This window comes from Oryctolagus cuniculus, chromosome 13 (assembly GCF_964237555.1).
Source record: "Oryctolagus cuniculus chromosome 13, mOryCun1.1, whole genome shotgun sequence".
Lineage (NCBI taxonomy): Eukaryota > Metazoa > Chordata > Mammalia > Lagomorpha > Leporidae > Oryctolagus > Oryctolagus cuniculus.
The window spans coordinates 35,133,898-35,146,677 of NC_091444.1; the positions used below are offsets into that span (position 1 = coordinate 35,133,898).

Here is a 12,780-nt window from a genome sequence, read left to right on the forward strand (position 1 = left end):
GGCAACGTCTGTCCGGGGTTGCAGCCCGGGATGGATGGGCGGTCTGTATGAAGTCGCAGCAAGGGGCAACGCGTTGTACGTCTGCTAATCCGTAGGAGCCAGGCGGAAGCCTGTGTTACAGCCTTCCTCCACTTGGCCTTAGGCCTCCTGCTTGCCTTTCTGAGCTTGTCAGAAACTTGTGCATCCCTGAAACTCGAGGGTGGCACTTGCAAGGCCGGCCGGTGATCAGGTTCTTGTGAGAGAGGCAGAGGTGAGAATGGGGGCAGGAGGCTCAGGACGGTGTTACCGTGGTTTGCTGTCACTTCCTACAGGTGCTTTCTTTGCCCAGCAACTCCTTGAGCATGCATTATTCAGGGTTAACTGCACGGCCACCTGCCCTTTCTAATGCCCAGACAGTGGTCCTCACTCACCTGCCTCGTGCGTGCCTAGCCAGTCTCTAGTGGATGGCTTTCCGAGCTGTCCTCATTGGTCGGAAGATTGCTGTGGGTCTCAAAACAGAACAACTGTGTGTTTATTCACTGATTCCTTCTCTCAGTTTATCCCGAACAGTATAAAACCGCCTCTAACCGTGTGCGTACAACGCAATGTAGTCAACTTGAGCGCAGGCTAGAGAACCGGGAGGGACAGGGGTAGCACTAACCCTGTGGCCCACAAGGGGGCGCAGGTGGGGCTCAAGGAACAGGTTCCCAGAGGCGGGATCCCGCGGGTCTGGTGGTGCTTGTTCATGGTCATGCGTTTCACAGCCATGGACACAGCAGCCACTTGTCTTTCCATCTTGCTCAGATGTCTGTCTGTCCTTCTGTGGCTAGTTGGTGCTGAAGAACTCACCCTCTCCTCCATTCCCACCTAATGTGTACCCCTCTCCTTATACCTGTGGGTACAGCAATGCAAATGTGTGTGTGTGTGTGTGTGTGTGTAGACTGTCCTCCACTAGTCATAGCTTAAGTTTCCTACATTCAATTTTTGTTTTTTCTTGGCAAATGCCTATATGGTTTCTAATGAAAGCACATAGCAAGCAAGCACTCGCCTCCCTGTTGTTTTGCATGGTCCACAACCAGCTCACCCCCAGTGCCTGTTTCTCAGGTGCTGCTTGTGGTGGAAAACCCTGTAGTCTTAATTCAGTAGTTACACAGTGTAAAGGAATGTGTAGCAGGTTCTCAGACCCTTTGCACAGAGCTGCGCCTGTTAAATGCAGCAGTCTCCCCTTAGCCTTTTCCTCCTAGGCTCCTTACTTCTTGGCTCTGTGTCTAAATACAAATTCTGGGGACCTGGGTTTTGTAGACTGCAGAGAGGCTGCCAGGAGCAGGGGCTGTCCTCAGCTCCTTGAGCCGTCTCTGTTTAGGGAAGACGTGGAATCATGGTAAATGATGTTTCTTTGTTAACTGGAAATTTTAATTCCATACAGTACATGTATTTTCCTCTAATAACTGAATTCATGATTGCATTTAAACTCAGATAAGTATTTAGCAAATAATGCCTTATACCGAAATGTGGACAAGGAGCAGGTGATTAGGATGAGTGGTGTGGTTCTGCGTGGGGTCTCATATTTACAAACTAATTAGGGCCTGTAGTTGGGGGTGCTTGCAGACCGCTCCTGGGAATCCAGTTTGCGATCCTAATCGGAGGCCTGCAGTTTATCGGAGTGGGAGCCGATGCTTAATCTGTCTTGCTAAGCTAGACTCAGCTTTTCAGACCTCTCCGAATGTGGCTTTGAAATAGTGAATTCATCATCAGTTGGAGAAAAGGAAATTGAACGAAGGGCGCCGGGTCGCTCCCATTCCTGAGGCCGCAGCGCCCCCGTGTGGTGACGCGTGCAGGGCGCCCCACCTCCCATCCCTTGCCTGTGCGAGAGCTGTACTACCGATCACACCCACCAGAGGTCGCCTTCCTCGTGCTGTGGCTGTGTTGCAGTCTGGCCGGTGACCCTGACTTTTACCAAAGGTTTACTGTTCATCTGTGAAGATAAGGAACACAGGCGGCTTCCCTAGTTATATACAAGCCTGTCACCAGTCGGTAACTCCACAGTCTTCCCCTAGGAATGTGGCTTTGAAATGCTAAACTCACCCTCCCTCGGGGGAAAAAGGGAAGCCTGCTGGGTTCACGCCACCCAGGGGGCTCCCACGCCCGTGGCCGCAGCGCCCTCCCATGGCGAAATGGTATATACTCTTGATGGAGTGTTAGGGCTTGAGCGGGATTTGCCTCCCCCAACTCACGACCCTGCTTCCACTCTAAGTCTTAAAGACGAGGGCTGATGGAGTATTGATGGGGCTTTGTCGGCGAGGTGAGTCGGGTGTGGGGGGGGGGGAGTCTTAGGACACCGGGAGTATGGCCTCAGGAGGGCGGTCTCGCAAGAGGGTTAGATATTTCTGAGCAGTGATGAGCCTAGTTTGTCTCTCTGCTTCCTGGCTAGCTCTGTGAGAGTTCCTACGCATCTATTCCACCATGGCCAGAATGCATCACATGCCAGGCTAAAGGGGCAGCCCGAGACTCTGAAGGGTCAGACAAAAGAAACCTTTTCCTCCGCAAGCAGCTCCTGTGGGGTATTTTAGTGAAAGTAGTGAAAGCTCACTGATGCCTGGAGTTGAGAACATGCCATCCAGGCATACTGACTGTCCCTCACGGTTTACAACTCCAGGCTCGATTCTACATGTGAGTGTCCAGTTATAGTCGTGTCTTTTGGCTTCAACTCATTATGAAGGCTCCCATGTCACATACACTTTATTAAATGCATTTTCATGCATTTCTCCTGCTGATCCATCTTATGTCTGTCCAAGTCTCAGGGCTAGATGAAAATCCTGTGGAGGTATATAACCCAGATAACCTCCGTGCATGTGTGTGCCCGTATGTATGGGAGCATGCCTACATGTGAAAGCACACGATTCAGGTGTAGATACCCTCTGTGATTTTCACGCCTGTGTGCAGGTGGCCTTACCTGTCTGTGAGTTGTGCATCTGCACGGTTCAGAGAGGATCGAAAGTGTTAAAAAAAAAAAAAAAAGAGAGAAAGAAAGAAAGAAAGTGTCCGTTTGGAACATGGATAGGGCTTCCCCATTGTAACTCTTCTTTGAACAATAGGAAACACAAGCTCTGTGTGGAGCACTTCCGGTGTGCCAGGTGCTGTGAGCAGTCTGGCTGTGCGGACTGCGTGGGTTCTGTGTGAGCACCAGGCCATCTGATAGGAGGGCCTTTGAGCCTCCTTGGACTTTGGTCTCCACAGGGGGTCCTGGAAGGTCCTGCAGGCCAAGGGACAACAAAATCTACATTTGCATGTGTGTGTGTGTGTGTGTGTGTGTGTGGTGGAGATTGTACATGTGGTTAAAAGTCGGTGGTTGTGGGAGACCTGGATGAAGCTCCTGGCTCCTGGCTTCGGCCTGGCCATTGTGGCCATCTGGGGAGTGAACCAGATAGAAGGTCTTTCTGTCTTCTCTCTCTCTTCTCTCTCTCTCTCTCTCTAACTCTGCCTTCCAAGTAAATAAAGAGTAAATAAAAAAAAAAAAAAGGTAGTTAAAAGTCCTGTCATCACAATCAGAAATATTTCAAACTTGGATGCTCTACATCCGCTCAGTGTGATGCTGAGAAAACTGTATGATCTCTCTAGCTCTCCTTTTCTTTTTTTTTTTTTTTCTCACTTCATTTGGAAGACAGAGCTAAAGAGCAGGGGAGAGCGAGTGAGGGGGAGAGAGAGAGAGAGCGAGAGAGAGCGCACAACGTATCTTCCATTTGCCGGTTCACTCCCTAAATACCTCTAACAGCCAGGGCTGGGCCAGGCTGAAGCCAGCAGCCCAGAACTCAGTCAGGGTCTCCGTGGCGGGTAGCAGGGACCCAGGTCCTCAGGCCATCACGTGCTGCCTCTCAGGGTACAGATGGACAGGAGACTGGAATCAGACCTGGAACCAGGACCCAAACCCAGCACTTGGATTTGCAATGTGGGCATCTCAGGTGACATCTTAACCACTGTACCTTCGTATCCTAGGGTAAAGTGAGGATTGTAATAATACCTCCCTCCAAGCTATGGGGTTGATTGAAGCCCCAAGGCAAACGCCAGCAGTGCCGCTGTTCGAGGGTGGGAGGGCAGAGTGGGTAATGACTGCAGAATGCCAGGCCCCACTGGCAGGTGCTCTCCACGGAGGTGGAAGTGCTGTGTGTGAATCAAACTGACTTTCCTGGGGTGATGTCTCCATGTGTTTTCTGTTACTCTAACTGGATACTTTAAAGTACAGTCAGCTCATGGGTCTGGACATCCAAGATAGAGCGAAACCTCTGGTGAAGATCTTCAGGCTCTGGGGACAGTGCAGAGTCCCAGGCAGAGGGATCGTCACATGGCAAGAGGGCCGGGTGCACCAGGCAGAGCAAGTGTGCCTGAGGAGCTTGCCCTTCTGTTTTCTTCCTTTTGTAAAGATTCATTTATTTATTTGAAAGCCTTACAGAGAGAGGGAGGGAGGAAGAGAGGGAGAGAAAGAGGGAGAGAATGAATGAGCTTCCGTCCGCCTGCTGGTTCACTCCCCAAGTGGCCACAACAGCCAGGGTGGAGCTGGGCTGAAGCCAGGAGCCAGAAGCCAGGAACTATATTTGAGTGTCCCATGTGGGTGCAGGGGCCCAAGCATTCAGGCCGTCTTCTGCTGCTTTTTCTAGGCATATGAGTAGTGAACTGGATTGGAAGCAGAGAAGCCTGGACGTGAACCAGCTCATATGAGATGCAGGTGTCCCAGGTGGCAGCTTTAGCCGCCATGCCACAGCACTGGCTCAAGAGCTCACTTTTCTAACAAAGCCAGTGCCCCATGGCCTGTGCTTTTTAATTGATTAGTCCCTGAATGGATTACTGCATTCACAAAATGGTACCCTCATCACCCAGGCCCTTCCAGAGGTTTCATCTCCAGCCATCATTACAATGTGAACTTGGGACCAAGTTTCTAACACATGAATTCTAGGGGACAAGCTCAAACTGCAGCAGTAACAGGCCATTAGGCAGAGAGCCTCCCAGTTTTAACTCGGCTTCCACTGTGGCTGGCTTATAGACAACACGTGGGCTTGTCTTGCAACGTATATTTCTCCCATGGTGTCGATAACTCAGTCTTGTGGTTGACTATGATAATTGTGACAAACTGCGCCCTAGAGAGGGTCCCTCTTGCTGTGCTGACAACAAGGGCTCTGAGACAGTAAGTGAAGAGGTGGATGGACCCACCCACCTGCTGCCTCCCTTTGGGACACAGTTACTGGTGTCTTACGTTGCTTTCTTCTAATTTCCTAATAGTACCAGTCAAAGAACAAACTGACTTAAAGACTAAGGAGGTCTTGCTTTAAAAGGTAGCTTTCTTTTTTCTCCTAGGATACCTGGGATGAACTCCTCATTGGTGGGGTAGAACTGAAAAAGGTATTGGCTTGCCCCAGGTAAGGATTCTCAGTAGATCTGCCCTCTGGGGGTGGCAGACCCATTCCTTCTTAACCATCGCCTAACCCTTGGTTCTTTCCTGGCAGGTGCATTTTGACCACCGTGGACCCAGATACAGGAGTCATAGACAGGAAGGAGCCCCTGGAAACACTGAAGAGGTAGAAGCCAATGTGTCCAGTGTGTGTATAACATTATCCCCCTCTGAGGTCCACTTAAGGGTTTAGGTGCTGTGTATGCTGGGAGGTGCACCTGAGCATCTTCCACTCTACCTTTTGCTTGATTTGTGTCTTTGGTTAATGTAAATGAGGCCCTGCTACTTTCTCTTTTTTTTCTGAATGGATTGCTAACGTTTTTGATATTTAAATACACTCCATTTAAAAATTTTAATATCTCTAATATCAATTTTAATAATACTTACATATATAGTTCTACATCAAGACCTCATATGCTTTATGTTTATTACTACTTAGACTCCTTTATTAGAATCAACATCAAGGAATATGAGAATAATTGAAATTGTATCATGAAATATTAGAAAGTAATGGAATGTAGCAAATTGTCGGGGTTTGCGTATCCAGGAGCTGCTTTTATGCCAGGATTTTTCTTTTGAAATGTTTTGTTATTTGAAGAAGTCGGGCTCAATGACGTTCTCAATGGAGAGTGTGTTTTTTGGTCTACATGAACATCTTTTGGAGCTGTATTCTCATTTGTTTCCCTTTCCTCTGCTTTGATGTTTGCTTCCAATGGGTTTAAGTTATTTCATGAAACCTCCAGATTTACAATTCTGTTTTGCTTTTGTGTATTCATTTTTAAGATGTGGTGAAAAAAAATTAACTTGAGCAGTTGTCTGGACACAACTGCTAATTGCATCTCTGCCTTAATTTTTGCTTAGCGACAAATCTCAGCTTTGGGCTTAAGAACTTAGAAGGAATTGAGAGCAGTGCTTCAATGCATTAAATTCTCCACAAGGATGGAGAGTGTTCAGGATAGTTCCATTCTGAGACTGCAAGAGCATTTGTTTCAATGAATTGCAAAGTTGGAGGTACTTATGAAAATAATTTATTTTATATTTATAAACACAAATTTTCTCTCTTTGGCCTCAAATGAAGCAATGAAAAATTTGCTTAGATTCTCAGGATATTTCTAGGAAAAAAAAGCAGGATTATTTTCAGCTTCACTGATTGTCCACAAGCTTCTCTGTTTTAGAAAAGGCTTGGGAGAATGGGACGGAATGGGACGGAATGGGACGGAATGGGACGGAATGGGATGGAATGGGACGGAGTGGGATGGAACGGGATGGAATGGGACGGAATGGGACGGAATGGGATGGAATGGGAGAACGGAACTTGGGAATGGAGGCTTGTCTTTTACTGAGAGCATCTAAATTGTGCTTTTCTGTGACTGATGATGAAGTTTTGCTTCTTTCAGCTACCGCCTGTGTGATCCTTCTGAGCATCACATATACAAGTCATCCCCACTTTTTGGAATGTATTATTCAGTGGAAAAAATAGGGAGCCTGAAAGTTGGTGACCCTGTGTATCGGCTGGTGTAGTGACAGAGCTCCCTGGGGATGCGGCACAAGGTCAGCTTTGCGTCAGACACAGCGTCTTGTGTGTGTGTGTGTGTGTGTGTGTTACATCATGCTGCTTTAATTCTTGGGAGGATGAGCAATTTTTCTATTTCAATCTTTCAAGCTGGAAAATGCATTTTGTTTTTATTCCCCTCGGTAATCTTCGACCCAGCCTTCTCTGTCCTTTCCCATTCAATTATAAAATCCTGATGGAGGAGCCCCAACAGAAAGACAGGTATCTGTTCCCAGCTCATTAGGAATATCATTTAGGAATAAGGAAATGAAGGTAAGTCCCCAGAGATAGGTATTTTATTTATTTTTGTCTTGGGTAGAAACAGGAAGGGGAAATGTTTAAATTATTCCAATCAACTTGGGGAAATGCCAAAATGAAATGCTTTCAATCAGATTTCTTTTTCAAATGTAATTTAACTTTGAAAAAAGCTCAGTGGATCAAGGTGGCTAGATCCTGAATCATGAGGTAGAAAATAACGTTCTCATATTAATTCATTGGGCCAAATAAATCCCTGACTCCTAGAGACATGTGGTTCCCTTCCAAGTTACAGGAATGAGAAAGTCAGTTGGAAGACTTCAAGTTGAAATTTTTAAATAATTCCTCATAAAATTCATGAGCCAGCTCCTAAAATCACCTCATCTCCAAAACTCTTGGCCATCCTAATTCTGGCTTAACCTTGACACCTGTGGTTACCAGCGATAGCCTTGACACCTTCAAACCTGATAATCCAAGTGGTTCAGTCAAGATCTATTGTTTACTCAACTGGGGCTTGTGATCTTAGCATCTTCCTGGCTTTGGTGAGTAACTTAACCACCAAGTCTCAGAGTCCTCACCTGCAGGGTGGAATAATGCTAGTTCTCACCAAAACCATCAATAAAGGTTATTTTGCATACTAGCTGATAGCAAGTTGCAGCGTCACAACTGAAACACAGAACGTGCTCAGTAGACGTTAGCTGGGGATTTACTGTCGTCATTGGCTCGTGGCCCAGTCTTAGATGCCACGGTGTGATAAAGAAAAGGCTTTGCTCTCAGGGTGAGCAAAAGGGAAACAAACTTCTATTTGCTACTTCTTATGACCAGACATTTACGTGACCACATCTCATCAGTTCTAAGATGCCCATTTTAAAATCTCTGAAATCAGACATCTTGGCATAACATTCTGGATGCCTTTTGAAAAAAGTCTTAGTGATGCAAAAAATTATGATACATCTTAGAATTGGTGTATCTTGGATTTGATGAACATACACACACACACACCCACAAAAACTAGAGAGAAACTGAAATTCTAAGCACCTGCCCTTTCTAAAAGCCCCTAGCTGGACCCCAGCCCGAGTAAAATTGACCTGGTCCTGCTGTTCCAGCCACTACTGGCTGGAGTGGATCAGAGTCTGAGTCAAGACCTTTCACGTGGTGTCTGCATCTGAGGGAACTCGGTGGCCTCTGAGGTGCTTTACAATTAGGGGTCCTCCATATCACTTGGTCACAGACCCACCCATTCAGATTCTGTTTTGCAATGGATGAAGGCAAGGAGTCACTCAGACTCAAACCATTTCCCAGGAGAGATGGATGAAATAGCCTAAGCTAATTTGTTATCATTTATAATCCTCCTAGAGTCTCTTTGATATGATAATAGGCATGTCAGGAGAAGAAACACAAGCTCAGATGGGTCAACCAACCCAGGACTGTGGAGCTGATAAGAGGCTCCCTCCGTGTTATTATCCACTTCTCCCTGCTACACACCCTGGGCTTCTCAGCTTCCCTGCTCTGAACATCGTTCTCCATGCATTGCAGAGTTCTACCTGGTGAACTCCAGAGGAAGCCTGCCCTGCCACCTGCCCTCAGCAGCATGGAGAGGCTCCCTCCTCCTGTACTTCTGTAGGGGCTTTAAAAGTAACAGCAAAGTTGCACATCTGTTTTCAGTGTGAGCCCACTCTGGTTTCTATGTGCTGGGGGCCTCCTTTAAATGAGGAATTCCTTTAATGCCTTAAAAAAAAAAGCAGTTAATATTCATGCCGAGGTCACTGGGATTATTTATTCATTTAAAATTTTCAATATACAGATGTTTATGTGTTTCATTATAAATGCAACACATGGTCACCATGGCAAATTTAGAAGGTACTAGAAAAGTGGAGGAAAGAAAGAAATCATACATTGTCACTGTTTATACATTTTATTCTGGCTGAGGCTTTTTGTTTAAGGAGTAGGGATCTGGATGATGTATGGAGGATCTTCAAAAGTTCATGGGAAATGCATGTTATGAAAAACTATGCAATGATTTCAAATTTTTTGCACGGAAATAAACTTGTCTTTTAATTCATTTTTCCATAAACTTTCAAAAGCACCCTCAAATATCTGTAGATCTGTATGATATCTAGATCTGTTATATGTATGTGTGTGAGTGTGTATATGTACATTTCTGTGCACTTCTACAGCTCTCCAGTCTCCATAGCTTTCCAGCACCATTTTTGATGGTGTCATAATATTACATCATATCAACGTATGCACTTTTCTTTCTTTCTTTTTTAATTTTATTTTATTTTGGACAGGCAGAGTTAGACAGTGAGAGAGAGAGAGGCAGAGAGAAAGGGCTTCCTTCCATTGGTTCACTCCCCAAGTGACCACTGTGGCCGGTGCTGCGCCGATCCGAAGCCAGGAGCCAGGTGCTTCTCCTGGTCTCCCATGTGGGTGCAGGGCCCAAGCACTTGGGCCGTCCTCCACTGTACTCCAGGGCCACAGCAGAGAGCTGGACTGGAAGAGGAGCAACCAGGACAGAACTGGTGCCCTAACCGGGACTAGAACCCGGTGTGCCGGTATTGCAGGTGGAGGATTAGCCAAGTGAGCTGCGGCGCTGGCCAACGTATGCACTTTTAAAGATCATTTTCCCAGTATTTGACACTTTGACTACATTGAATTTTGTTATAAATAGTATATATCTTTGTAAGCACAGCTCTTTAAAATTGAGGATTTTTCTGTAAGTTAGATTCCTAACAGTGGAAATATGGAGCCATGGGGAGTAGACATACGTTTTAGCCTCTTCACCAGCTCTATTCACAAGGATTGCTCCCCTCTGCCTCCCATGTATTGTGCAAGGAAAGACCCCTGACCCAAGGCCCTTGCCTGAACTCTGTCTTTACAGGTGGCTTTTTTTTCTATTAAGGCCATTTGGGACAGAACATGGTATATATTGCCTGTATTTTAGCCTCAATAGGTGACTATGGGTTCTTGAGTTATTTATGACCAATGGAATAAATAACCAAATAATGAGATGCTTATTATTTATTCAGGTTTCAGCGTCCAGGAAGCATTGACCAGGATTTTAACAGCAACAGCAGCAACAATACCTCAGCAACCCCTGCTGGCCAGCCTTTGACACCTTCTCCCTGGAAGTGAATCTGTATGCTTGGAGTTAATGCAAGAAAAGTTATCAGGGAAGTTTTGGGAATATGAAGATATATACATTTTAGGGAATGAAGGTTTTTAAAATAAATGACATTGTCTACAGAATTATTTTAAATGTTACGACCCCTGACTTTCACATTGATGAGCAAAGAAAGCTTGAAGAATCTGCTGTAGAAATTTTTTCAAATGTATACATTTTATTACTTGTTATCCTGTTTTAGGAGAAACAGAAAACAATAGGTGATTGTTTCCTCATGTGCCTTACTCATAAATGTCTGTTAGCTGCTTTCACACATGTTTTTGAGCCTGCCCCAGTATGCCATCAGGGTGGTACACTTGAGTAGAGAAATCGTTTTAGATCTTGCCTTTATATTTGATTATGCCTTTATGACGCCATTTAAAAGTAATTTGTGTTTAACTGCCAGATGCAACACCTGGAATTCCAACAAGATCAAGAAGAAATGGAATTTTTTTAAAAAAGAGAATGACATTTTGAGAATAAAAGTGGGAGGAAGAAAGCACAAACATTTTTAGGTGTAAATAATTTTTGTAATGAAAACAGATGAACTATCTTAATGTGATAAGCGAAAATTCTCACTGAATTAACACATAAATGAATTAACTCACTTGGAATTCTTGTGGCTTCTGCATTAACAATAAATGTGAATCTTGGTCCCATGTTTTTCTTTGGTATTTATTATGAGTCTGTTTCCAGGGTTTTGTTCGGTTTATTCGAGAACATGCGTCACTGTCAATCATTTTTTCCTGACTGTTTCTGATCGCCTTCAGGAATGCAGCCCAACTCCACAGGCACTGCCTGCTGTAGCGTGGGGGTGGAAGCCGGGGAGCACCATGAACTGTGGGCTCACAGGTGGCAGGTCGGAGGCGCATGGCCAGTGCCTGTCCAGAGACTTCTTACTGGTCAGTGAGCAGTTGCTCTTCCTCCTTTCTCCATTTTTCCTTTGCTGGGACTGAATTTAACTTCAGTTTTCCTGTGTTTTACTCTGTGATGTAAAACTGCCCGGTGAGCTGTATCCCCAGGTAAGTTTTAGAAGTGATGGCACTGAAAATTCATGCTAACTTTAGCACTGACTATTGAAAGAGGCCAGCGCTGTGGTGTAGTAGGCTAAGCCCCTGCCTTTGACATTCATATGGGTACCAGTTCATGTCATGGCTGCCCCTCTTCCAATCCAACTCTCTGCTAATGGCCTGGGCAAGCAGCGGATGATAGCCCAAGTGCTTGGGCCCCTGTGGGAGATGCAGAAGAAGCTCCTGGCTCCTGGCTTTGGATTGGCCCAGCTCTGGCCATTTTGTGGCCATTTAGGGAGTGAACCTACTAATGGAAGACTATTATCTCTCTACTTCTCTCTATCTGTAACTCTACCTCTCAAATAAATATTCTAAAAAAAGAGAAATAGTCCATTTTTTCCTTTCCAGTGTCAGAGAGAAATTAGGGAGGGGGGTAAACAAATACACACATGGTGCTTCCTAGGGGTCTTTCTGGAGAAGGTGGAGATCAAGTCCTGGGTCACGCTGACAGGTGCCACTTGGCACGCTGCTCCCAGTGGCACACACTGCCAAGCCCCTTCTCCCTCATCTTATTCTGGAAGACGCGCTATCACCGAGGGCTTCCCCCATTTGGAGCAGCAGGCACTCGAATGCACTTGGAATATAATTTCTGGGTTTCACAGGAGTTGGGAGAGGGTAAGGGTGACCTGGGTCTGGAAGAGAAAAGATTAGGACAGGTAGAATCTGTGCAGGCCTAGACACTGATGGTGAGGAACAACATTCCAGAAAGACAAATCCTGCTTGAGACCCTAAAGGCCTTGAAGGGGGTTGCCAGCTGGGTAAGAGCATTTATCTCCTTCGGGGACCTGCCCTTCTCTGGTTGGAGACACTGTCCATCTGAGTGGACAATTCTGGCCAGTATTGAGACACACACTCGTGGCCCCCAGGGCCCTGGCTGAGCTGCACCCAACAGACTCTCTTGACCAAACTGTAGGCAGGCTCCTCTGCCCAGCTTCTCTTCTTTAAATATTTACTTTATTGATTTGAAATGTAAAGTGGCAGAGAGAGAGAGGGAGAGACAGAGAAAGAGATCTTCCATCTGCCGGTTCATGCTTCAAATGGCTGCAATGGCCAGGGCTGAGCCAACAGAAAGCCAGGAGCTAGGAATTCCTTGAGGGTCTCCCCATGGGCTGCAGGGGACCAAATACTTGGCCTATGTTCCTTCGCTTTCCCAGGTGCACCAGCAGGGAGTTGGATCAGAAGCAGAGCATCTGGGACCCCAACCCGTGCTCTGATATGGGATGTGGTAGCTTAACCTGCCGCTGTGTAAAGGCTGGCTCCGTGAGCCTCCTGTTGAGCAGGCCTGGAGGTTGGTCCCACTGCCCCAACCCCAACCCTGATG

General features: G+C 46.1%; 1 protein-coding gene across 1 annotated transcript in view; it reads left to right on the top strand.

The window, feature by feature from the left end:
• Positions 1-11,048, top strand: part of MTARC2 (mitochondrial amidoxime reducing component 2) — a 28,819-nt gene extending 17,771 nt beyond the window's left edge. Inside the window, exons 5-8 of the mRNA XM_002717499.5 lie at positions 5,326-5,387; positions 5,475-5,546; positions 6,817-6,970; positions 10,256-11,048. Of these exons, the coding sequence (XP_002717545.1) occupies positions 5,326-5,387; positions 5,475-5,546; positions 6,817-6,940 (258 nt within the window). The 3' untranslated portion in view covers positions 6,941-6,970; positions 10,256-11,048. The remainder of the gene's footprint in view (positions 1-5,325; positions 5,388-5,474; positions 5,547-6,816; positions 6,971-10,255) is intronic.
• Positions 11,049-12,780: the final 1,732 nt, after the last annotated feature.